General features: G+C 37.8%; 1 protein-coding gene across 2 annotated transcripts in view; it reads left to right on the top strand.

Annotated features, from left to right (window-relative positions):
• Nucleotides 1-522: 522 nt before the first annotated feature.
• Nucleotides 523-25,835, top strand: part of B4GALT6 (beta-1,4-galactosyltransferase 6) — a gene marked incomplete at its 5' end in the record, with an annotated part of 28,458 nt that continues 3,145 nt past the window's right edge. Inside the window, 8 exons of one of the 2 annotated variants that reach the window (XM_083865196.1) lie at nt 523-637; nt 15,925-16,041; nt 16,395-16,508; nt 20,652-20,776; nt 21,282-21,398; nt 22,215-22,402; nt 24,564-24,686; nt 25,495-25,596. In XM_083865196.1, the coding sequence (XP_083721322.1) occupies nt 523-637; nt 15,925-16,041; nt 16,395-16,508; nt 20,652-20,776; nt 21,282-21,398; nt 22,215-22,402; nt 24,564-24,686; nt 25,495-25,596 (1,001 nt within the window). Of the gene's footprint in view, nt 638-785; nt 884-15,924; nt 16,042-16,394; nt 16,509-20,651; nt 20,777-21,281; nt 21,399-22,214; nt 22,403-24,563; nt 24,687-25,494; nt 25,597-25,835 lie in introns of those variants that run through there. The other variant, XM_083865197.1, reaches the window with a different exon arrangement.

Here is a 25,835-nt window from a genome sequence, read left to right as displayed (position 1 = left end):
CGCGCCGGGGCTCGCGCGCGCCACAACCGCCGCAGCGGCCGCGCGGCCCCTCCTTCCCCCGGTGCGGGGCCGGGCCGGGCCGGGCTGGGCTGGGCTGGGCACGGCGCGGAGGTGACTCTGCTCACCCGCAGCGGGGATGCTGCTGCTGCTGCCGCGGCCGCCGCCGCTGCTGGCGCTAGTAGGGGGACTGCAGGCGGGAGAGCGGGTGGCTGCGGCGCCCGGCGGCATGTGAGGAGCGGCGGGAGCGCTCCCCGAGCCCCGCGGCAGCGCTAAGGGGGCCCCTCCCCCCCTCGGGCGGCCGTTCAGCCCGGGCGGAGGCGGACGGGCATCCCCCATCCCCGCCAGGAGACCAGGAGCGGCCACAAAGCGCCGCACGCCCCTGCCAGCCCCGCGCCGGGAGCGGAGGGAGGGGGCTGCCCTCGCCCCTCGTCACCCTCTGGCCGCCCGATCCATGGGAGGAGAAGGAGGCGCCGCCGGCCGGGACTGAGCGGGGCGGCCGGCGGCCGGCGGGCGGGCGGGAGGATGCCACTGCTGCGGAAGGCGCTGCGCGTCTCCAACCGCTCCATGCTCGCCTTCATCTTCTTCTTCTCCTTCTCCTCGTCCTGCCTCTACTTCATCTATGTGGCCCCCGGGATCGGTGAGTGCGGAGCCGCCCCTCGGGCGCGGGGCGAGGGCGGCGGGGGCCGGGCTGCCTCCCCCGGGCTGTCCCCGAGGGCGGCGGGGAGGGGCGGGTGGCCGGGCCGGGGCGGCTCGGTGTCTAACGCGGTCCCGCCCGCACGGGAAGGGTCGGGGCGGCCGGCGGGGGCGGCGGGAACGTGCGCGGATCCCGCATCTTTGTTCTGCTGCTCTCACACGCTCTAGAAGGTTCATCTGCCGTCGCGAGGTAGGTGGATGCTGCCCCTGCTTCTCAGGCTGGCAGAGTGAGGCACTCAAGCGGCTCGGCGTTGCTTCGTGTTACAGGGGTATGACTCGCCACAGAACTGCAAAACTGCTGGGGTCACTTAAACGCAGTCATCTTTCCAATTGTTAGTAGCTGCATTAATAATAAAGCCCGCCTGAACAAAAATGAAGAACCAGTTTGAGTATTTGTTGTTTACTTCCGTTAGTGGGATCTCTCTCTCTTGACAGGTTTTGCAGTTTGGTAACTTCCACTTCTGAAGGAACCAATTCAGAGGGAGACAAACCATTGATTTGGAAGAAGCTTCATAAAATAACTGTGCGAGTTTGTGTCTAAACCAAAAAAATGTGCTGGTTTCCTTCGTTCGCTCTTCTGCTGTTACTGGGAGGCCATCAGGCATTTTCTCAGTGGATGATCCTTTTAGAACTGGTTAGCATTACCCCAGAGCTAAGGTCATCCTGTAGGGTGCTCTGTGGCATTTCCCTGTGTTGAGTGTCACTTGGTTAGGGAATGTTTTCCTTTTTTTTTTTTTTTTTTTTTCCCAGGGTATGTTGCCACATTTTTCTGCACATCTCCTTGCTTATCAGGTGCTTCCTAAATACTTGCAAAATCATCTCTCTCTTCATCCTTAGTCTTAAGACTTCTCTCTGCAGTCCTTGCTACATTGTGGACAGTCCTGTCCACAGTGATGTGACTGACCACTGAATCGTCAAGAATTGTTTCCTGTTGATTGTGTCCTTATGCTGTTTGGGTCTCTCTTGTTCACTATCTTCTATTTGACTTGTAAACACTTTTGAGGTGCAATTGTTGCTTCTAGACTTAAATAGTTCTATATAGTTCACCTATCATTCTATGGTTCTCCTTTACATTTGTACTTTCTACAATATTGACAAGTCTGCCAATTATTCTCCTAGTTCAAATAAATACAAAAAAATGTTAGGAAATATATTTCTAGGCTTGGAGTTATGAAATTTCTTGTCTGTCATTGTTTCCCTGCTGAAAGATATGTGATGTAGTCTTCCAAGTGAGAATGATGCTGATGTCTATTAAGACATCTTAGGTCTTTGAGATGCTAGTGCAGGATACATTTATAAAGTAGACTTTAATTGCAAGTAATTGATGTATGATTTAAATAGAGTACAATTTCTACATCTTTATAAGTGAAACTTCTAAGGTCTTATTACATAATGTATGCTGCCATAGTTTTACTTTGTTACTTAAATGTTTCTTGCCAATGGGTATTTTCTTAGGAAGTACATTGTTTCACTAAGCAGGGCTTATGCAGTACCTTGTTCAGAATCAGAGCATTTAGTGATGAGACTTTTAATTCCTGACTTCATCTTTCTGCTCAGCTATTGGGAATTACACGTGTGTTCACTTTCCTTTGTACCAGAAATGAAATGAAGTCAACAGTAGGTACCAAAAGTGTTATTGGGGTGGGTTAGTTAGCTCTGATCAACCCTGAGGGAAAAAAGAATCATACCCAAACTAGTCTCTCTTGCTCTCTCAGACACAAGTACTGTAGTTGGCCCTCTCAAGATGTGGTTTAACAATGACAAATCTTGGGTAATTACATGAGTTTGTGAGATTACAGCTCTTCCCAGCTACTGATCAATGCTGTGCTGCCCTAACTGTATCCAGTTGTGTTGTGAACTCATCCAGCTTCAATCAAAACCCTGCAATAATGAACTTATTCCTTGTCTGTGGCACTTCTTAGGTCCATCTTGAAATGCTGCTGTGGTGGTCTGAAGGATCCTGGGGAAGAGAATATAGAAAATGGTAAAGGAAAAGGCAGTAGGAAACTTTTACATCTCAGCCTATCAGCCTGCAGATGTAATGCTGATTTCCCAGGAATTTGCTTCTTAAAATGTTACTGTGTGGAATGGAGAGAAAGAAGGCCAGATATTATCTAAAACCAACAAGCTTCCTTGCAGTATAGTGAAAATGTAAGTTGTAAGAACAGAAGATTTTCATAGCACTTAGGAACACCCAAGTTTACAGGCAGATGATTCATGTAATAATCCTGTGGTGTATGCTCATGGCATTTGCATACTGTGATAGCACAGAATATTTCACCGCACTTGCACCTTTTTACTGAGTATAATGGAATAGATGGATCTAAGTCAAGGCTGACTGTGTATGTGGAGATGAGGAAGGCTAAAGGTTGCTTCTTTGAAGTTCAGCCACTTTATCTGTTAGCAGCTTTTCATGAGGTTTATTCTGCAGCTAAGTCATAAATGGTTGGGGCCTGTCATAATTTGTGTGTACGGATATGTTTTACTGAAGATATTTTAGTTCACCAGAACATTTTCTTCCTCAACAAGCTACAAGGCACAATGTCAGAGAGGAAGAAAATTCTAACTGTTTTGTAGGGAACTGGAGCTGCTCCCTGGCTGCCTTCTCTTTGTGGTGGTCAAACGAACTGAAAAAAGAGGGAGAAGTTGAATTCCAAATGTTTTATGGAGCAGAAGTGTACTGGAAGGTGGGAGAAGAAAAATAAGTGAGTTATGCAGCAGAATGGTTTCCTGAGATGTCAAAATCGATTGAAATTTTGAATTCTTATGGGCTCGTGGAGTGGGAGTCCCCCCTAGCAAGCAATTCACAGGGAAAAGATGTCTGCACATGTAAGCTCTTAGCACTGGAGGAATTCTCAAAGAGGTCACTATCACATTCCCTCTGTCCTTCAAACTATTTAGAAAATAGAGTTACTGCATTTTTTTAATGAAACTGCAAATTTTGTAACAAATGCGGCTTAGGTCAACTTGAAATATTGACACGTTTAGAGGAAAGAAATCTTAATTACTTACTTTAAGAAATTTAATTATTTATCTAGTATTTAAAAGGTTTTATTTGCAGCATAATTACAGATATTGTAATACTATCACTGGGGTTTTTTTTGTGGTTTTGTTTGTTTTTGTTTGTTTTTTGAAGAGACCTCTCAGAATGTTAGTTCTTTGGGAAACAGCAGCTTTTAATATTCCAAGTATTTTAGAATACAAGGGGAGGAGAACCACATTTTCATGTTGAGAAGAATTCATACACTGTGTTGGGATTGTTCATGTGCCTGCTTTTCCCTTTTCTGTAAGCACAGATGATTGGATGAGGTAGAGGTGATTGCAGCTGTACCTCAGCACCCTGGCAGTCTTTTGATGGAGGAGCTGAAACACAAGGAGCAGATTGATTTCTAGCTGTTAATTAGAGGAGACAGCTACTTCCTTAAGTTTTTCCTGTTTAATTCAGGAAATTAATGTTTAATATTTCTTCTGATGTTTTAGAGGGAAACCTTAAGGAATAGGATGGCAAGTTAAAATGGTCAAAAACATTTCAATTGTTTAAAATTTAAAAAAATTCATTTAAATGTTTAATGACACTTCTGTGTAAGTTTCAAGTATTCAATGAAAGCAGATAAGAGGCGCTGCTTCTCCAGAATAACCATTTTTGGTGCTCTTCTGGTAAAAGCAGAAACTGAAATTTCTCATCTTGAATTAATAGCCTGTGATCCTGAAACTTCATTGAAAGTTGCAAATATTCATGTATTAGTTAAAGGCTGAAGAAGCTAGATGAGAGTGGAGTATTTGACATCAATATGGGTTTTTTTTCCGAGTGTTATAGATAAAAGTAGTAATAAAAGGGACTCAAATAATCTATGTCTGGTCCTGACAGCTATTCAGAACCCATATGTAGGTTCACATTTATGTCGTGGAAATGATCCAAAGAGTCGGAAAATAAGACAAATTAACAAGGCAATGGTGACCAAGGGAGAGCATTTGCTGGTCTGATTTCACTGCCAAACCAACGTGAGTATTGCAAGAGACAATTTTTTTTTCTTTTTTTCCTGTTTTTCCCATTTGCTCTTAGCACTGGAACTGAAATTACATTGGACAACATAACAGATCTCAGAAAATGATCTCTTATTCATCCTGAGTTATTCCTCTCTGTCTTATTGCAGCAGAGAACCTTTTTCAGATTGAGTGGAAGAGTATCTTAGAGCTCTCCATATTGTAGTCAATTGCAGTCTAGCTCTTCACCCAGAGGGTGCTTGAGTACTGAACAGGCTCCCCAGGGAAGAGGTCAGAGCATCAGGCCATCAGAGTTCAAGAAGTGTTTAGACAACGTACTCAGAGACATGGTGACACATTCTTGTGGGGGGTCCTGTGCATGGTCGGTAGTTGCGCTCAATGATCCTGATGGGTCCTTTCCAACTCAGCATATCCTGTGATTCCAGCTTGTCTGCCTTGCATGGAACGACCTATGCAGTTCAAATAAGAACAGGTTATGAAACAGTGCAGTGATCAAAGAAGATGCAGTCTGTGTTGACATCAGTAACTAAGAATCCTGAATGGTGAAATGAGATTGAGGAGGAAAAACCAGCTGATGTTTTCTCTCTTATGGTCTTCTGCTGCTTTTATTAAAATCTTACTACTTTGTCAGTCTTAACCAAAAGGCAGCTGTGCAGCCTACCTGGAACTTGGAAACATCTCTATTGGTTTTAGCTCACAATTTTATATAAATCTGTTTCATTTTCTGTTACTAGGGACTAGTTTTCCTAATAGGAGGAATGGTATCACTCTGTTTTGAACTTGTGCAGAAATGGAGGAGAGTGCTGAAAATGCTATCAGCAAGATAAATGTTTATCATTGCTTTCAGGTGCTGAGCCCATAAATGTGGGCACAGCCTTTGTGCTGGTATTCTTTGTTCCTGGCATCTGTGGCAGTTGTGGTATTTCTAAAGACTTGCTGTTTGATTATAGAATAATTTAGATTGGCAGGGGCACCTGGAAGTCACCTGATCCAACCTCCTGCTGAAAGCAGATCCTACTGGATCAAATTGCTCAGGGTTGTGTCCAGTTGAGTTTTGAATAAATCTGGGGATGAAGATTTTGCTGTCTCTCTGGGAAACCTGTTCCAGTGTCAGACAACTGTGAGAAAATTGTAATATGTAATTGTAATATCCCACTGTATGGTCATTGCCTTGTGTCTTTTCACTGAGTACCTTCAAGTGTTCAGTTTAGTCTTCTCTGTGCAGCAGTACTGTATTGCTGAAGACAGCAAAAAAATGCATCCTCCTCTTAGCCATTTCTATTTAAGACTGAACAAACCCATTTCTTTTAGTTTCTGCTTGTACATAATGTGCTCAGTTTTGGAAGGTTTCCTCTGGGCTTGTTCTGGTATTCATGTTTGTCTTTTACTGGGATGCCCAAACTGGATATGGTATCCCAAATACGATTTCATGGGGTGCAGAATAGACAACAGTTGCTCCTATGGATTTGCTGGTTATACTGTTGTCAGTATGGGCAGGATACTGCTGACTGTGTTTGCCACAATAGGTGGGTTCCTGGTAACACCTTGTCTCAGAGGGTTTTGTAATAGAGCCTGTGTAAGGGTTTAGTATTGGTTTAGCTCAAGGGCTGCAGTGAATAGGACCAATACAAGTTGCTTGTTTCTCATGCTGTGTGGAAGTATCTGATAAAAGGCTGATGAGTCTTGCAGGGCATGATAGATGTTCATTTTTGTATTTTTCTTTCCTCATTATTGCCTTATTTTATTTCTTTCCAGGGAATTATTCTCATGGGTCTCTTACGAGTTTCTTGAGTAAATAAACCTTGTCTGTCCCATTGTTTAATAATTTCTACAGGGAAATGCTCCTACTAGAGAACTGGTTGTTGTTTGGGAACTATTTTCAGCTATTATTTTCAACATTATTAAAGTTCACCTGTTATTAAAATCTTCATTAGGAGGCAGAAGTACTTTCATTAGCTGCAGAGGTCTTTTTCTTGCTTGCATTGCAGTTTTTCATGTCAGTTCCCCAAATTATCATCAAATTCTTTAGCTGTGAAACTGTAGTTTACTTTCTGATTTATAGGGACTTTCCTTTTTCTCTTGTGCAAAGCGGAAATTGAGGTTTAAACACTCTGCTTGATCTCTGATTTGCAGTGATCAAATGTTCCTCAGCATTCTGACCAACGGCTTGAGCTCACTGAACCCACTGAACTTGGGCAGTATCATGGGTGAGTTTTCTGCCTTGGTCTGGGAGGTGCAAAGACTTTTCCATTATGTTGGCCCAGCACAGTCATTCCTTGCACCTGATGCTGAATAAATTATTGTAGTCCTGTCATTCGTGACTGTCTTTCATTTTTACCAACAGATAAACTTTGACTAAACGTGCGTATTTATTTCTGAATCAGTTGTTCTGCATTTTTATCTGATAGTTTTCTTAAAGCCCTTAGGTGTTACTTGTTATTAGTCAGGGAACTTGCCTGCATAAGATTTCAATCAGTATTAATTTTGTGATGTTGTTCTTAGTTAGAAAACAGAAAAACCCAGGTACTTATGGTGTACAGCTAACTTCACAAGGACAAAGTAATTATGAGACTTCATGTGAAATGAGTTTTCACTTAAGTCAGCCATTTATTTGAATGCATTCTTCTTAGGGGTTGAGATGGAGAGATTGTATACCCTGGGGACATTTATGTGAACTGTGATGCCTTACTGACATGGCCAAAGCTTTAACCATTTCCACGTCTGTCTGTGGTGAAAGATAGCTTATCTGCTGGCTTCTGGTTAATAAGACTATTTCTAAAAGTGACTATTTTTGCTTGCTTTTCTATAGCTCTTACTCTTAGGTAATCTTTTGTATTCAAATTATTCAATGATATTATAGGGAGCAGCATGAAATGATTATGCTTTGTGTGGGATCCAGTGCTAGATTCTTGTGAGCACAATGCCAGAGATTGGTTTCAGGACTTTAAAATACAAAAGATGCTTTTTTGCAAGGTATCGCCAATGGTCAGCTCATTTTCATAGATTTGTGGTTGTCCTTCTTTACCTTCAGTTCATTGTGCATTTATTGAATGACTCTACAGCTTACTGTATGATCAACTATCCTGGGAGGATAGAATAGTATCAAATATGTTAGAAATTATGTTGAACATTGTATCTTTTATCATGCGTAAAACTACTGCTAGGGAAAGAAGTTTTGATTCATTTTTTTCACTGTAAATGGAGATCCTGTCGTTTACTGTCTCCCAATAAACAGAGAACTGACATTTATCCAATTCCTCAGACTTGCGGTCAGAGGACTCATCCATTTGGCGTATCCATTGTTGGAGTGAGTATACAGAGGTTGTCTGAAGTATTAAAAAAACAATCTTGAAGCTTCTCTGTTGCAGCTGATTGTCCATCTGCACCATTTGAATGATCAGGTAGCCTCCAGAAACACTGGTAGCTTTTGTTTTTTTCAACAGGTTGAGGTGATTTATGTATTTCTAAGATATTTTTCTTATAGGGAGGTATACATATACAGACTCAAATGCAGTCTCTCTATCCCTGAGAAATGATTGGATTTATTATTATTTTACAAATAGTGCAAAACTGCTATACAATATTCAAAAACAAAGCAAGTAAAGAATATATTTCAAGGAACACAGGTTTTTTCCCCTTTTTTCATGCTGTTGTATCTGTTTTAAAAACAACTTCTGATTAACAACAAATGTGTAAAAATAAGTACAATGCTAAGGAAGTTGAACACTTAAAATAGTATTTATTAATATTCCTTGTAAATTTCTATTTTTGAATAAGAAACAGTTTACAGCAGTCTTACTTTACTTGGGGTGTTGTTCTTCACTGCTAAATTGTTTAATGAATCAGTTTCACAGACTAAAGTCATTATCCTGTGGAAAATATTATAGTTCCTAGAATTGTAACTGTGATATTTCAGAAGCAATCTTCAGCTGACCTTTATTTACTGTATATTTAGATTAATCATAGAATTTAATCTTTAACACTTCTGTGTTAATTTGCCATGCATGAACTCTGCCAATAATGTATTTCTAACTCCAGTGTTGCTGAGAACAATATCACATAACCTTGAGATAAGAAGAGATCCATGTGGGACTTGTTCTAGAAATGCCCCCATGAGATGATTCCCCATTTACAGTTACTAGCGGAGAACTTTCTGTTAACCTGTTTGAATCCATACCAATTTTTATGCAATATGATACAATTGCTTTTCAGAAGTCCTGTGAATACAGGTGTTGACTAGCAGATGAGTGACTTCAAGGGCAGTGGTCATTTGTCAAGACCTATTCTCTGTAATGCCATATTTTTTACTGCATTTGAATCTTGCAGAATCCATAGATTCTCTATGAAATATTTCCTATCTGAGATTTTCAGCTTTTTTTCCTCCAGAAAGAACAATGTATAATGTTGCTACAACTGCTCCGATGATAGATCATCTTTTCTTAAAGGTCTGAGCATATTAACTTTTTGCTAATTGCTTTGAAAATATTCTTGACATAATGATTTTTTCTACGTTTTTTGGTTTGTTTGGCCTTAATTTTCTGGTTTTGCTTTGGCAAAATAAAAGCTGCATTTTAAAATTAAATTTGTGACCTCCAAGTTTGTTCATCTTTTGTTTGGCATTTAAAAATAATTTCTGGTAATAATTAATTACTTTCCTATGTTTTTAAAGTAACCACATTTCTAACTTCTTAGTCTTGTTCAGAATGTCAGTCATTGACCCAGTTTCAACTTCACTTGTTCAGTTGTGTGTTTTACTACATTGATTGCTTCTAAGTGCGTGGCATGTTTTTTTGGCTTTGCTTTGGTGTACGAGTACAGCATGATGACTTACTAAGTTTCTATATAAAAATGAGTCTTGTGCTTTTCCTGTGAAGTTGTGGGATGATAAACTAATGCGATATTGTGAGAAGTGCTTTGATTTTTGGTGTACTGCTTGGAAGGAGCTTGATTCCCTAATGGAGAGTGATCAGTGGATGATACCATTTTCTTTTTAAAAAGGTAGAAATAGTCTTCAAGTGAATACTTAAATAACAAAAAGCTACCTGATATAAAACATTGAGCCATTTTTTCCAGATATTTTTATACTTTTAGAATTAATGCATTACCCCCTCCCCCCCCCCACAGTCTAACACATAAAACTATTAATAACTAGTGAGCTATAAAAATTCGAGACAAAAAATGATTCATCTGACATTTTTAATATGTCCTCTGAAATACAGGATGATCCCTTTAATGCCCTAATGTGTGTTACCAGAATGAGTTTTAAATAATGACCTAAAACCAGGACTTTTGCTGACTGACATGTGGCTGTGTGTTCATGACTGCTGATGCAGGTCTGGATCAATTGATAGGAAAACTTCATCTGAATTAGTTATGAGCTCTGAGCTCACACTTGCAGTTGCTTGAGATAGAACGCTGAGTATAGAATTGATTCCAAAGTGTCCTATATGTGTGTGTTTTTTTATATTCCTCACTGGATTTTCCATCTGATTAACTTGTAAACTGCACAACAGTCTGGATTCTATGTTTCTTGAGTTAGAAATTCTCTTTCTTACTTATTATGAACCATGTACAGTGAAATAAGAAGAATATGAATAAAATTGCATCTATGTGGTTACATTGTTAGATGTTTTCTTTGGTTACATGTGAAATTTTGCCTTTCCGGTTTGTGCTTTGCCCTGCACTGTGGCAGTACAAATGCAGAAAGACAAAAGTAGAAGAAAAATCACAGGTTAGTTGAGATTGGAAGGGATCTCTGAGATTATCTAAGTCCAACCTCCCTACTCAATAAGTGCCACGTGGGGCCAGTTGCCCAGGACTGTGTCCAGAAGGCTTTAGGGTATTTCTGAGGATATTCTCCACAACCACTCTGAGCAACCTGTGCCAGTGCTCCATCTCCCTCACAGCAAAAGAGTGTTTCCTGGTGTTCAGGTGGAACATCCTGTGTTTGTGCCCACTGCCTCTGGTTCTGTCTGTCCCTGAGCACCACTGAAGAGTGTCTGGCTCTGTCCCTTTATGCACCTTCCCTTCATATACATTGTATACATATGCACCGGCCCTTTGTACACGTTAATGTGACCCCCTGAGCTTTCTCTTTCAGGCTCAACAGTCCCTGCTTTCTCAGCCTTTCCTCATAGGAGTGATACTTCAGTCCCTTTGTCTTCTTCATGGCCTATTGTTGGATGCTCTCCACGATGTCCTTGTTCACTGTTCCACTGTGGACCTCAGAACTAAGCACTGTACCAGGTGTGGTTTGAACAGTGCTGAATGAAGGCTGTGAAGGATCACCTTGACCTGCTGGCAGCATTCTTCCTAATTCTTCCCAGGATGCTGTTGGCCTTCTTTGCAGCACATTGCTGCCTCATGTTCCATCTGATGTCCATCAGGACCTCCAAAGCCTCTTCTGTCAAGCTGCTTTCCAGTTGGATGCCCCTAAACATAATTTGGTGCATGGGTTTGTTCCTCCCCAGATGCAGAAAATTGCAGTGTTCCTTGTGAACTTCATGAAGTTCATGTCCACACGTTTCTCCAGCCTGCTGAGGTACCTCTGGATGACAGCAGAGCCCTTTGGCATATCAGCTACTTACCCCATTTTTTGTCATAAATAAACTTTGTGAGGTTGTGTTCTGCCTGTCAGCCAGATAATTAATGAAGGTATAAAACAGGAACAAACCTGGTATTGACTCCTGGGGTAGTCAGTGGTCACTGATCTCACCCTTTGGGCTTGGTCAGCCAGATTTTGATCCAGCTCACCATTTGCTCAGCCAGCCTGTACATCAGCAGTTTGTCTGTGAGGGTCTAATGGGATACAGTGTGAAAAGCCTTACTGAAGTCCTGGTAAACAATGCCCCCTGATCTTTCCTTATCTATCTTTCATCAGAGAAGGTTACCCAGTTGGTTGACTATTCCTGATGATTTTCTTGTCATTTATGTACCTGAAGAATGGTTTCCAGGATTAGCTGCTCCATCACCTTCCCAGGGATCTCAAGGGGAGGCTGATCAGCCTGTATTTCTTTGGGTCTTTCTTCTTGAAGATAGGTGTGACATTTGCTTTCCTCTAGTCCTCAGGCCCTTCTCCCACTCATCATGATGGATCAAAGATGGTCAGGAGTGGCTGTGCAATGACATCTGCCATCTCCCTTGGTACATCCCATAAGGGCCCATGGGCTTAAACTGTGTTATGTATGCTTAAATCTTCCACCAAGGGCAAGAGTACAGCTTCCTTGCTCCAGACTGGTCTCAGGAGTTGTACTTCCTGAAGACTGGTCTTGTTAATAAAGGCTGAGAAAAGGTGACATGCAGTATTGCAGACTTATCCTTGTGTCCTTCTCATTGAGCAGTGGGTTCACATTCTCCTGAGTTTTCTTCTTGTTCACCTCTGTACTTATAGAAAGGCTTCTGCTTGTCTTTGACATCCCTGGCCAGACTCAGTTCTTTTGGGCTTTAGCTTTCCTCTCTGCATCTCTGGTTACTCTCATATTTTTTCTGTATTCCTCTTGCATTACCTGTGATTGCTTCCTCTCACTATATTATTTTTGTGTTTGATTTTTTTTTTCCCCGGGAGGTCCTTGTTCATCCATGTAGGCCTCCTGGCATTTTACTTGTTTTCATGCTCATTGGGATGGATCTCTCGTAAGCTTGAAGGAGATTATCCCATACCAGAATATTATCCAGCTTTCTTGCCCCTATCTTCACTTGAGGGCTTTCCTATGGGACTCCACCACAGAGATATTTGAAAAGGCTCTCTTGAAGTCCAGGGTTGTGAGCTTTCTTTTCTTCTTCTTGCCCCTAAGGATCCTGAACTCCACCATCTCATGATCTCTGCAGCCAAGGCTGCCTTTGATTTTCATATTCCCAGTGAACCCCTCCTCCTTGGTAAGTATGATGTTCTGCAGATCACTTCCCCTCACTGGCTCTGGCACTTTTGGAACACCAGGAGCCTTCTGGAATTTTATCTAGCTGCCTTCTGCTGTCAGTGATTCCCAGCTCCCTCGAAGAAAAGCTGTGTTTCTCTGTTGCACTTCTGGCCTGTGCGGGTTGAATGCTTTGTTGCTGTTGCTGCTGGTTGAGGTGACACAGGTACTGTGCTCTTTGTCACAGGTCTTTGCCAACAGACCTGTGCCAGTAGATGAGATTTCTTTTCATGACTAAATTAATATCTTTGGTTTTTGCCTGATGTTTTACTTCTGACATAATTAATTGACTGCTCAGGCATCTGGTGCTACCAAAGCAGCTGCTGAATGATAGTGGAATAAAATGAGCAGATCTGTACTCCTTGTAATTGTGATTGTGCTGGACAGCCAAGTAGTGGGAAAAAAACTCCCCAGAAAGGAGAGCGTTTCATTGTGCTGATGTATTTGGGTAGAGTTGGATACTGAGTTGACAAGCAGCTGAACCAGAAAGAGGAGGCAAACTGCAAGAATTACTTGATAAAGACATGACAAGGTTAGATCTTCCTGACTGCAAGAGCAACTCTTGCACACTTAGGCCAAGGTGGCAGCAGACTTTACCTGACTGAGGTTTTTTTTTTTTTTTTCAATTGTGTCTTTTCATGTGTCTATTTTGGAGACAAATGCCTTTTCTAGCTTTCTCTTTCACAAAGGTCTTGTGTGTTTGTTCAAATTTTTCTCTTCTGTGTCAGAAGGGGTAAGTTGTACTTCACCAAAGGGAAGGTGTAGGTGCTTTTGCAGAAAATCTTGTTTTTCATGGTTTATATCTACATTATCTGGACTGCAGTAACATTTCTCATAAATTGAGAACATTTACATGCCCTCTTGACTTTGTTGTGGACTCATTTGAAAATTCTTACTCTCAGTTCTTTACTATATCAGGTTCCTAAGACTTTTACCCTTCTTATTGTTTCTTCCATCTCACTTCAGGGCAGCGAGCAAGCAACTGGGTGGGGCTGTTAGCCACATCATCCTACCACACCTAGTTTATGTGAATTAAGGTTATCCTTCTATAAACCTGCTGAAAGCTCTATAAACTTTCTTTGGAGTTAAAAATTCAAGTGACTTTATCTTTTAGTATCATATTAAAAAGGAGAATAATGCACACAGTCTTCCAGAGATTAGGTCTGAAATCAGTATTTACTAATGGATTTATATTAAAAAAAAACAAACCCGCTTTATTTTAGTGTTGGACTAGGAAGATATTGAAGAGAAGAGCTGTACCTATGGGAGAAAAAAACTTATTTGGGGAAAAAGAAGGGATGATACCAATTTAAAATATTTTAAAATTTGAAGAAAGAAATTTTTTGTTAATTAGGCATTTTTTGAAAGGCAAAAATACAGATGGTTTTACTTTCAGAAAAGCCTCGAATTCTGTAATTGCTTGTTTGATGGTAAATAATTGTTCTTGGAGGAACAGATCAAATTGCCTTTATGTTGATTCCTAAAGGGGGAGGTTTCTTGAATTGGTAACTTCATTTATGAATTCACAGATTGTACAAAATCCTTGAAATGCTTGGTAGAAACACCCTAAAAATCCCAGAATGGAAAATGGAATTAAATAATTGGAACCACAGTGCATTACTTTATGTGAATTGAGTTAAAATTTTGAGAAGTTTTTGTGTAATTTTTGTGTAAGGAAATCTGAACGTCATCTGTTGTCTTGAATCCTGGTAAGAATCTTTCTTCTGGGATTTTCTACCTGTCATCAAGCCAAGGCTGTAGCTTTTTTGTTTTGTTTTGCTTCTGTTTTGGTGGCCAGAAGATGTTGAGACATCTTCAAGATCGTAGCAGCTGAGTAACTTTTACACTGATGTAAACTCTTGTTAACAAACACAGCTAGTCATACTGGCCAAGGGTTTGAGACTTACATGCCATTCATGGCACCTGGCATGTTCAAAGCCTCTCTTTTAGCTGTTAATGTTCCTTATTTTAATGAAAAGTTCTTTTGAAAGCCAGGACAACCTCCCCATTCATTCATATAAAAATAAAGACATTATTGTAGGGCTTTGAAATACTATTCCTTGGAAGATTATGCTGGTGTTTTTATCTCTGTAGGTGTTGGTAGTATTGTTTGCTGTAGTGTAATTAATGTAGTGGAATTAATCACTGTGTTTTCCTCTGGAAGTGCCCCCAGTTCCTTATACTCAGTTCTCTGTAGCTCCAGACTCTCTGTGTTGGGCCATAAGAAGTTACTGGTTGACCTGGAGTTACTTGTGTCATGACACTGGTGCTGGGTCATCTGATGGAGTTCCTGAGATAATTTTCTAACTTTTCTTTAATCACTTTATTTATTTTTCATCCTTGGTATGTTTGGTTCTTCCTCCCAAAGATGCAGAGCATTTTTTTGTTGTTAGGGTGGTTACTAGATACAGGGAGCCAAATATCCCCCAGACAACTGGATGTGTAATGTAGGTGAAGTGACAGATGATCCCTTTGACCTTCTTTGTTACCTTCAGTAAAGGAGATTTGTCCTTCCCTTTGAAATACTTTTTTGGCTCTTTGGGTCCTGGGTAGGCATTTGCTCACTCAGATATAAATGTAGCTTCATTTCTACCTTACTAACTTCTCTTGAAGACAAAGAAATGTCTTGAGATCATTTTTGGGGCTTTGGGTGCAAGATTGAGACACAGAAACATTTCATGCTGTGGTTGTTAGTGAGTCACTTAATTACTCAGAATGTTGATTTACTCACCCTTGATGCCTATAATAAATATTTCATGTATAATTATAAAACATTAATACTTTGAGATTGGCAGAGATTTGTAACAGTTGTATAACAAAGCGGCTGTTTGGAGTGAATGAATAACAGCACATTTTGACTGGAGATTGTGTTAACTAGCAAATAAAAAAGGGACCATTATATGGGACTGAAAGATTTTCTAGACTTTTTTTTTGTTGTATATTTCAATGATGATTTTGGAGATTTATATATGAGACACGTATCTACATATGAAAATGTTTTTATTGGAAAATTAAATTTTCTTGTCACTCTCAGTTGCTTTCTGTAAATTAAAGGGAAAGAAAAGTGTGATATAGAATGTCTATTGACAGTCTGTAGTTTTTGGGTTTGAATAGAGCCATGGTTATGAATCCATTTTGTTGTTTTCTATTGTTGCTGTTATGTTTCCCTGTGTGGACCTTCATCTCAAAGAAAGTTCACTGACCATGGATTCAGACAAAGTAAAAAAAGTTGAACACATTGTAGGTGTATGTTAGAATAATTTGGAAATACATTATTTTAATACAATTTCAAAATTGCTTTTTGTTTTATCAGCAAACACATATCTCTTTATGGTGCAAGCTCGTGGTATAATGTTGAGAGAAAATGTGAAAACAATAGGACACATGATAAGATTGTACACTAACAAAAATACTACTCTGAATGGCACAGGTAAGAATATTTCTTATTTAATTTTTAAAGACCTTAAAAAAAAAACAAAACCAAAAAAGCCAATCATTAATGACATAGCTTCATTATGAAAACTTAGACCCAAATCCTTCTTCTCTGAAATTAGAGTCAAGGTCAAATAGTTACTATTTATCAGTTCACTTTAGTAGGAAATATTTATATTAGCTGTAACAAAGATACTTGAGTTTAATTATTATTCCTGTCGTGCAATAAAATTCTTTTTAAATCATGCACTAGGAATTTATTAACTAAAAATTAATGCTCTCACCTGCATGATGACATGTTACAATTTCAGCGGATAACATTTTTTACAAAAATCAATTCTTCTTTTTAAGATTATCCTGAAGGAAACAATTCTAGTGACTGTGTTGCTCAAACAACAATGTATCTTCCAGAGAACTTCACCTACTCTCCTTATCAGCCTTGTCCAGAGAAGCTGCCTTACATGAGTAAGTGTTAAACTGACCTTAATGTTCATCTAGTAAATTAAATTGTATGATACATTTATTTTAATATAAAATATAATTGTAAGGAGTCTAAGTATATAACAGAAAGTAATGAATAAGATACATCTGATATGTACAATGCACAATGTTGCTTATCAAAAGTTTGCCTACAACTAATGTGTTACTGAAGTTTTGGTGTCTTTACTAATCACCTTTACTAATTTGAAATCAAATAATTGAATTACTGATTTGTCAGAGAGAAAATTTCACATAGTTTCTGAAGTTATTTGTGATGCATTCCAGAATTCCATCCTCATGTCTTTTAGGCACCTGACTTAACCTGTGGACTCTCATTCAGCATAAGCAATTAATTAAATGTCTAATATAGCAGTTGAGATCCATATCATACCAAGAAATGGTGCTGGCAGCTGAAGTGAATTCTGATCAATTTTTCTTCAAAGAAAAATAGTGAATTTTATTAGGATAATCTATATTCCATTATAGTTTTTTTTAAATCTCAACTGAGTTTATCTGTTGAAGAAAACAGAAATGGTGGAGGTTACCTGTGTTTCTTTTCAATAATGTCAGATTCTCAGCTTTGTTTTACGTTTTAAATACACAGACGCGGAGCCTGTATAGATCAGTTGTTGTTGCCTATGAAACTAAATCATATAGAAAACTGTCTTGAGACAGGTAGTAATTAGCCCCATGGTGTGATAATATCCTTATTTCAACCTCTTTCCATCCAGACATAGCATTTGACTTTCAAAATCACATTTTTATATAATATTGAACATTCAAACAAATAAAACCAAATTATTTCAATAGTAAATATTTCAGCTACTTTTGGAAACATAAATAGTTCAGTAAATGGCAAATCTGGATAATCAGAGAAAGAAGATGTGATGTTTTTGCTGATTGAAAAATGCATATAAATTAGTATTTTTAATTGCACTTTCAAGGGATCTGGCAGTTGGAATTCTGTCAGATTGGTTCAAAACTACTTCTACCAGCAATTTCTCTATAGATCTCCTTGTTGCTCCTCTCCTATAACTGTTTTTTTTTTTTTTTTTTTTTTTTTTTGGTAGTAATTGCTCTGGGCTTCTTCTATCCTTCTGTCCTGTTTAATTTAATAGAGAAATAATAATTTTAATAGAAAATAATTCACTGGGTAAGTTGCTTTTCAGCAAAGGGATGTGTGTTTCCCTTTTTGGTTTTCATGTATGCCATTTTAATCATCATCTCTCTTTCTAGTTATAATCTAAATAAAGCATCTCCCAAAATCTTTTAATTTAATGAAGTGTTGTAGGAAGTGTGAGATAGCCAGGGAAGAAAGAGTATTGAATCATGTATACTTTGACATGCTTAATTAGTCTGAGGTTACTATAGAAGTCAACTTTTCTTCTTTGCATCAACTTGCCAAATTTATATCATGAAAGGGGCATGGTAAAATCATATTTGGTCCCAAGTACATATACTCTTAAAATAGAAACAGCTATAGCCTTTTTTGTGTGACTCAGTATAACAGGTTATAACCCACTGGTTGAGCAATGCTGTTGTAATTCATAAGGAAAACACCTCTTCTTTGAGACAGAAGCAGTAAAATAATCTGTCTGTCTGCCTTTCTCTGTGTAGATAAACTAATAATCCCAACCTTTCTAGACTGCATAGTTTCTAAAGCTCTTGTCATTGTTGAATTTTTTGGACTGTAGACTGTCTTTAATTTGATTTCTTTGTAAAGCATCATAACTGGTTTAAATCCTGGTTACAAAACAAATGAGTTTTTGGAAAACTTCTCTTTCTTTCACATAGCAGCAGTTAATACATTCCAGGATGAGATTTTCTATGTTTGTACAATTACATTGCATTGACTCATATTAATGTGCAATCCATTATAAACTGTAAAACTATCTGCATACTACAGCATAGCCAGGTATTGCTTGCTTTGTTGTGCATGCTTCGTTTTTTCCTTCAGTAACAATACATCCTCTATTATTTTAAATTAATTTTACTTTATTGGTTTCTGTATCTATCTCATTTGTTGAATTTTTTTTTCTGATTTTCTTCAAAATGTTTTTTGCTTTCTCAGCTTTATTATTTTGTGGGTTGTATAAATATGTTTTATTGCAGCCTGCTAGACACTGATGGAACCAGTGAATAATAAGTGCAGTTATTTATAGAGGTGCCTTCTCCTGCCCCCCACCAGTGACAGGGAAAAAATGCTGATTTCTATTCACTCATCTCCTGTGTACTTTTGATAGCAGCAATACTTCAGGTTTTACTATAGCTACTTTTTAAACACTCTGCAGGGAAGTTAGAAGCACCTTTATCTAAAGGCTTTATCTAAATACTGTTCTACCATTTGATGTTTTTTTCTTATTTAAAGTCTGTAATCATCTGCTCACATCTGAACTTTTCTCAGAAGGCTGAGATTTGAATCACATCACGTGTTATTTCCTCCCTTTTATGGTGTAGTAATTTGTCTTTATTTATCTTAATTTTCCTTTTAGATTCTGTATTTGAACTGAAAGGCTCTTGTTGCCTTTCTGTCTCTTGGTAGTTGAAATTGGTTTTAATTTAATTTAAAAAAATATATATTGTACATGTTTATATACTGGTTCTTTGTTGATTGACCTTGATTCTCTATTTCATTTTTGGGTTATTGAAGAGTTTCAGACACAACCATTATGATAATCTAAGCTTATTTTTAAATAAGTATTTTTAAATAATATTTTATTTTATTATGTTTTAATTTTTTTATTTAAATGTCTGTAGGAATAGCTCGTTATAATGTGTATCTATACAGGTTTTTTAGCAACTGTCAGGTTTCCTTTTTTCCTAAAATAACTAAATAAATATGGGTTTCTTTAAATCTTCTCTTGAAATAGCTCCATAATGTACTGTTATTGATAATTTTTCACCTATGATTTTACATTAAAAAATAGTTACCTTTTTCATTTGCAAGTAGTACTACATTTAATCATATCCCAAACTAAAATAGCCCTTGCTGTATCTTCTACCTTCTAAAAACAATAGTTACTTCTACTATGTTCCAAAAATTTAAATATTTTCAAAAGATTTAGATAACTAGTCAATTCGGTGACACAAACAATCTATTTGACACAAGTAGGATCTTTTGGGTATGGACACATGGGAGAAAATGGGAGTGATTTTTTGACTGACTTTAAATCAACCCTCACCAAAACACTTTAATTTCTAGACAAAAGTAAGAAGAATATTTTATGGTGTTTGTCAGAAAGTTCTTGCAAAATTTTTAATTGATGATTTAGAGTGTAGTATTTGCTGAAGAAAAACTTGAGCTTCTGGTTAATGCATGTTACATTAGTCTTCTCTCCAGATTTCTTTGATTTCTTTCTGTTGCTTTTGAGGGTATTTACTATGAATCATTATTTCCAGTTTTGAATTTTTTATACATGCATAAGCTGATGACTGGCAACTTTCAGCTGTCAACTAAGTGTTAGTATTTTCTCATAGTTGGTACTAACTCGATTTTTTTCAAATCATACTGTGGTCTTTATTCAATAACTTACTGAATTTCATTCTCATGCCTTTTGCAAATGCTTTTGCCATTGGGGTCATTAGTTCTATCAGTGGTAATTCTCAAATACAGCGCATTGCTATGAACTGGTTTGAAGCAAATAGTGGTGAAATAGTGGATGAAGATTCTACATCAAATGTGCACATCATCTAAAAGTTAAATTAAGGAAGTTTGTTGAGTGTAGTGATGATGCATTTTCTTTTAATGTGGAAGTGGAGCAGGAAGGCACATAGAATTTGAGTAAAGGTTCAGTAGTGCAGATGATGTAGAATTGGTAACAGTGGTACTTGAAATGAAAGGCAACCCAAATTTTCTGTAAGAGATGCAGAATTCAAATTACTTTGCTTGTTCTGTGTCCTCTGAAATGAGTATTTTGTTTCTAGGTTTTATGGAAGGAATGTTTGTTTTTGGAAACACTAAAAATTAATTCTATAAGAATTAAAGATTAAGAGGATAGTATAAAATGTTTCTTTTTTTTCTGTGGGTAGTGTAGCTACAAATTTCTGCTGCCATTTGGCCATGATATTCCTTGTAGTGGTAGGTTAATTGTCTTAATTGAAATTAAAAGTCTTTTTTCCTCTATTTAGGAGGCCTTATTGATGTCAATATGAGTGAAATTAGTTTTGATGAAATTCAGCAACTGTTTTCAAAAGATTTAGACATTAAACCAGGAGGACACTGGAAACCAAATGACTGTAAGCCACGGTGGAAGGTTAGATGCTGATTTTCTGTTCTGGTTTATTTTTTTCTTGTTGGTATATAAGAATAATTTACCACTGCAAGCACTCAGTCTTTTGGTGCTATATATGTAATATCTTATAGTATTTGTAGTGTGCTATCTGTGCTCAAAAAGAAACTTCAGCTAGGAGAAAAATTTGAAATGGATCATCAAGAACTTTCAAAGGTTTATTATCTGTAGTTACTAAACATTTCATCATATGGATGCAAATCTGTCCTATGTGTCTGTCACTTGAAGTATAACTAGAAGAAAGTGAACATAAAAGGAAAATCTTACTCAAATTTTACTCAAATTTTTAAAATTAATTATTTGAGCAAATTTCCAGCACACTTTCCTAGGGGGAACCAACATGTAAAACACTGAGCCAACTTAAATGTAGAAGTTGAAAAGCCAGAGGAAACTTGATCTGTATTGAAAAATTAAAAATTTTAAATGCTGATATAATTTTATAATGCTGATTTTTTTCTTTTTTCTGAAGGTGGCTATCCTTATTCCTTTTCGGAATCGTCACGAGCATCTTCCAATCTTTTTCCGTCATCTGATACCTATGTTGCAGAAGCAAAGGCTGGAATTTGCCTTCTATGTTGTTGAACAGGTAACAGCATCTACTTGAAAAATGTCTTTCAAGATTCTTTACTAAAAGGGATTTGATATTCTTACCAACATTTGGGTAAATCCAGAATTTTAAAATTGTTGTTCTACTCTTCAACGCCTTTAAATGAAAAAGGGAAGTTCACCTCCATTCCCCAGTTTAAGCAGTGGCCAGAGACATGATGTCTTTCTTCAAATATAGGCTGATATTTTGTAGGTAATAAGATGGCCTCTTAGAATCTATTGTCATCATTGTAAGTTTTCAAGGCAAAAAAGTAGGTCAGCTGCAGTGTTCCTCAGGGCTCAGTTCCAGGCCTTACGTTCAGTGGATGCAGGAGCTGAATGCACCATCAGCAAGTTTCTGATGATATCCAGCTGGGAGGTTGTGGTTGACTTTTAAAGGATGGGATGCCTTGCAGAGGGTTCTAGATAAATTGGAGCATTGGGCAGTGATTAGTGTGATGAAATTTAATAACCCAAAATGTTGGACTCTGCACCTAGGATGGAGTAAAGCCAGGCACAATCGTAAACTGGGAGAGGAGTGACTGGAGAGCAGCCCTGCACAAAGGGAGCGAGGGTGCTGTTTGGAGCAGGATCTAGGCTCACTCCTGGCCCACAGGAGTCAGTAGTGTGTGCCCTGGCAGCCAGGAGGGCAAACCCTACGCTGGGGTGCAGCCAGCCCAGCATGAGCTGCCAGTCAAAAGAGGCATCACTGTCAATTTTTTTTTGTGTGCATGTGTTATAGTATGTTTTTCTCATAGTATTGAAATTTTTGTCTCTTCTTGATTTTTACAATGTCTCCTTTGTTTTATGTGTGAAGACAGGTACACAACCTTTTAATCGTGCAATGCTCTTTAATGTTGGCTTCAAAGAGGCTATGAAGGATGCTGTCTGGGACTGCATAATATTTCATGATGTGGATCACTTACCTGAAAATGACAGAAATTACTATGGATGTGGAGAAATGCCACGCCATTTTGCAGCAAAGCTGGACAAGTACATGTACATGTAAGGAAATAGTTTGATTCACAGTATTTCTTAAATACTTAGAAATATTTAAAAGTGTATGAATTTTATGACACTGTATACAATAGATGAAAACAACAAAGCAGCCTCCTACTATGCTATGTACAGAAATGAATATTTAGCTTGATGATGAGCTTGTTGCAGGAAGGTTGATCTTGTTGCAGTAAGGCTGATCTCAAAAAAAAAAAAGGCGTTGTATATCAAGGGGGAAAATCCTACCTAACTTAGTAGAAATGTTTTCTGGCTACATAAACACTTGTGTTGGCTGTTACAAAAGAAAAGCAGATAATCTGCAGCAAAATATCACAGGAAAAATATCTTCATTTTCTCATAAATGTACGCTTTTATTTCTGTTTCATGCTGCTTTTTAAACTGAAGATTTTCCTACTGCTAGACCATTTTGTATATTGTCTCTCAGCCTCTATTGACTTTTGGTGAATGTAGTGGGACGTGCAGTTTTCTTACCTCTTTCTCTTCCATCAGTTTACATTAATGATGTGTCACTTGCTTCTTAACATTCTGCTATCTCATGACATTCTTGGAATCACTTCACATAAAGCTGTGGCTTATTGCTTGCTACATGTATGTATTTGCTATCCTGAACTTTATTTGTGAAATTAATCAACTTGACAACTTGGTCAACTAACAGATGAAAAGCAATGCCTTGAAACTATGGCTCTGTGTCTGGACTTCAGGTTGTCAACCAATCACCAGTTAAATTTTTAAAGATTTCATATGTATTTAAAAATAAATAAATTACCACCTATGAATATATAAGAGATTTCATCTATCTTTGTAGGTACTTATAAAACACTTTATGCATTTATATAATGTCTCAAAAAGTAAGTATTTACAAAATTGATAAATTTTGTATAAACGAAACCAGATATATAAAATATAAAAATAAATAAACCTCAAAAGTCCCATTAACTCTTATATTCCCGTTGGTTTTGGTTGGTGGTCTGGTTTTGGGTTGGTAATGTTTTTTTTTTGTTGTTGTTGGTTATTTTGGAGGTATATGTGTGGGTTTTTTGAGAGGGAAGAGGGGAGTTAAAACACCTGCTCATTCTTTAAATGTTGAAAGGCAAATATGGTTGCAAACTTCTCCACATGCTATTAAGATTTGGTTGAATCCTGTGTTTCCACAGAGATCAGAAATTACATGATTGTGTATTTCTATTTTCTTTCCCCTTGCATTCTGGAGTTATTCAGTGTGGCAATTGTGTCCTAAGCAATGGAAAATCTTTTTGTAGGTGGTCTTAACTCCTTGAAGGTTCCAGATTTGGAAATGTCTCCTGAGAGACTTTTGTTTTATGAAATGGTGTGCTGCTTCTGAAAGGAAGCTACTTTACTGTAGCAGCTTCTGGGTTAAGGATGCAAGTTAATATCGATGGGAGTAAATATAGATACGTAAATGTTCTAATTTTTTTTTTAAATTGACAGGGTGTTTGGAGGACTGGAAATCACACTGGCTGGGGCATAATATGTTATATGGATAGGCTGTTCATGTTGGCCAACTGCTTATTGCTTAATTATATGTGTTAGCAAATACTGTTGCTTACTGGCAGGAAAGCCTGCCCATCCTTTTGATTCAAAAGTTTATCTTCTAAAAACTGGATTTTTTTTTAAATCAGCATGCCATTCACTGTTTAATATGTACTGTTAAACAGTTTATCTGTATTTATGTAAATTTTAACAGTTCTGTAGAATATAGTAATGAATTAAAATTATTTAATTGATGCATTACTGATTTGTAATTTTTCAGTTGATTAAAGAGGGTTTTTTCAGTTGAATAGTGTCAACACAAATAGTTTGAGGGCTTCACTTAACACTTCAGCTATGGGTCTAAATCAGCCATCTGAAATACCTGATAGACTTTGGTTTCATATGTGTGGTACTAATTGGATCTACAGTTTAAGAGCACCTTTTATGCAAATCAAACACTACTACAAACCTTTTGTTCAACTTCATGTATGTTACTTAATGCCGGCAATCCATGTACCAGTTTCCCTTAGTGAATACATTCAGCCTCTGATCATGTCCTTACTTTGAGGCTCTTGGTTTTTTTTGAAAGGTATTGTTCAAAGAGATGGCTACCTATCAAAGTTCAGCTAACAATATAGAATTTGTCTTCTGTTTCCAGCCTTCCATACAATGAGTTCTTTGGTGGTGTAAGTGGTCTGACAGTGGAACAATTCAAGAAGATCAATGGTTTTCCAAATGCCTTTTGGGGATGGGGTGGAGAAGATGATGATCTTTGGAACAGGTGAGCTTTGAGTGCTCGGGTCTTTCTGTACCATCCACCCTTTGAGACCAATTAGGTGTTTTTTTTCTGTCACTTGTTACCTTGTTGTAATTTTTTTAAAGTGGACAAATTCTGCATAGTTTGCTTCAGAAATATCAGAATATACCATTTGAAGGGATAAATATGATGATCTTTTTTCTTGGCCTGGGGACAACTAGCAGGTTTTTAAGAGCTAGGTCTTGTAACAACAGATAAAACAACAGGTTACCATACTAAGCATATTGCATCAGTCTTGCTGCTAGCATTATGGAATACCATCCCACAGACATGTAATGTAAGCATGAGTTCCATATCTTAGGGGCAGTGTTTCAGAGGGAGGTTAATTTGTGAATATATTGGTGGTCCCAGACTGGGCAATGGACAGCCCTAATCATGGCATTACCAACTGCTCACAATGAATGAGTCTAAGCTGTTCTTACTGAGCTGTTGAAAGTGTCTGCCTGAGCTTATATATAAAGAGATATCTTTTAAAGAATGAGTTTGTTTTTATACTTTTTTCTTGCTATTTTCATGCTTTTCTGCTGGAACAGCAGGAAATATTAAAAATTATATTATTATTATTATTATTATTATTATTATTATGCATTTAGTTTTGCCAGCTTTTTTAGTTGTTGGGTTTTGAGTGTTGTGAGGTTTTTTTTAGGAAGAGAATGTCAGTGAACATAAAAACAGCTTTAAAATATTTGATGTGTATTTTTCACTTTTGCTTTAACTTGTATGGCAAATTGTAAGAAGATGTTTTTCCAAATGTTTATGTGTTATACTGCAGGGTTCACTATGCTGGATACAATGTAACAAGACCAGAAGGAGATTTAGGGAAGTACAAATCCATTCCTCATCATCACAGAGGTGAAGTCCAGTTTTTAGGACGGTAAGAAAAACAGAAATAGTCAAATACTACAGCTAAAGAAGTAATTTTTTTTTCCTTGCATCTACACATATGAATAAGCAGTCAGTTCTTAGCAGTGTTATTCCCTCTTTGGTGCTAAAATTTGTATTTTCTTAAACACTTTGTTTGCTGTTCAGATATTTTTATTTAACCATGAGAGAGACTAAATTTGTGTGTCAGAAGATATTATCATCATAATCTTTGATCCATAATGTTATTGT

This window comes from Zosterops lateralis (assembly GCF_965231275.1).
Source record: "Zosterops lateralis genome assembly, chromosome: 1".
NCBI classification, from domain to species: domain Eukaryota; kingdom Metazoa; phylum Chordata; class Aves; order Passeriformes; family Zosteropidae; genus Zosterops; species Zosterops lateralis.
Note: the sequence above shows the minus strand (reverse complement) of the source record. Positions and strands in the feature narration are given on the sequence as shown.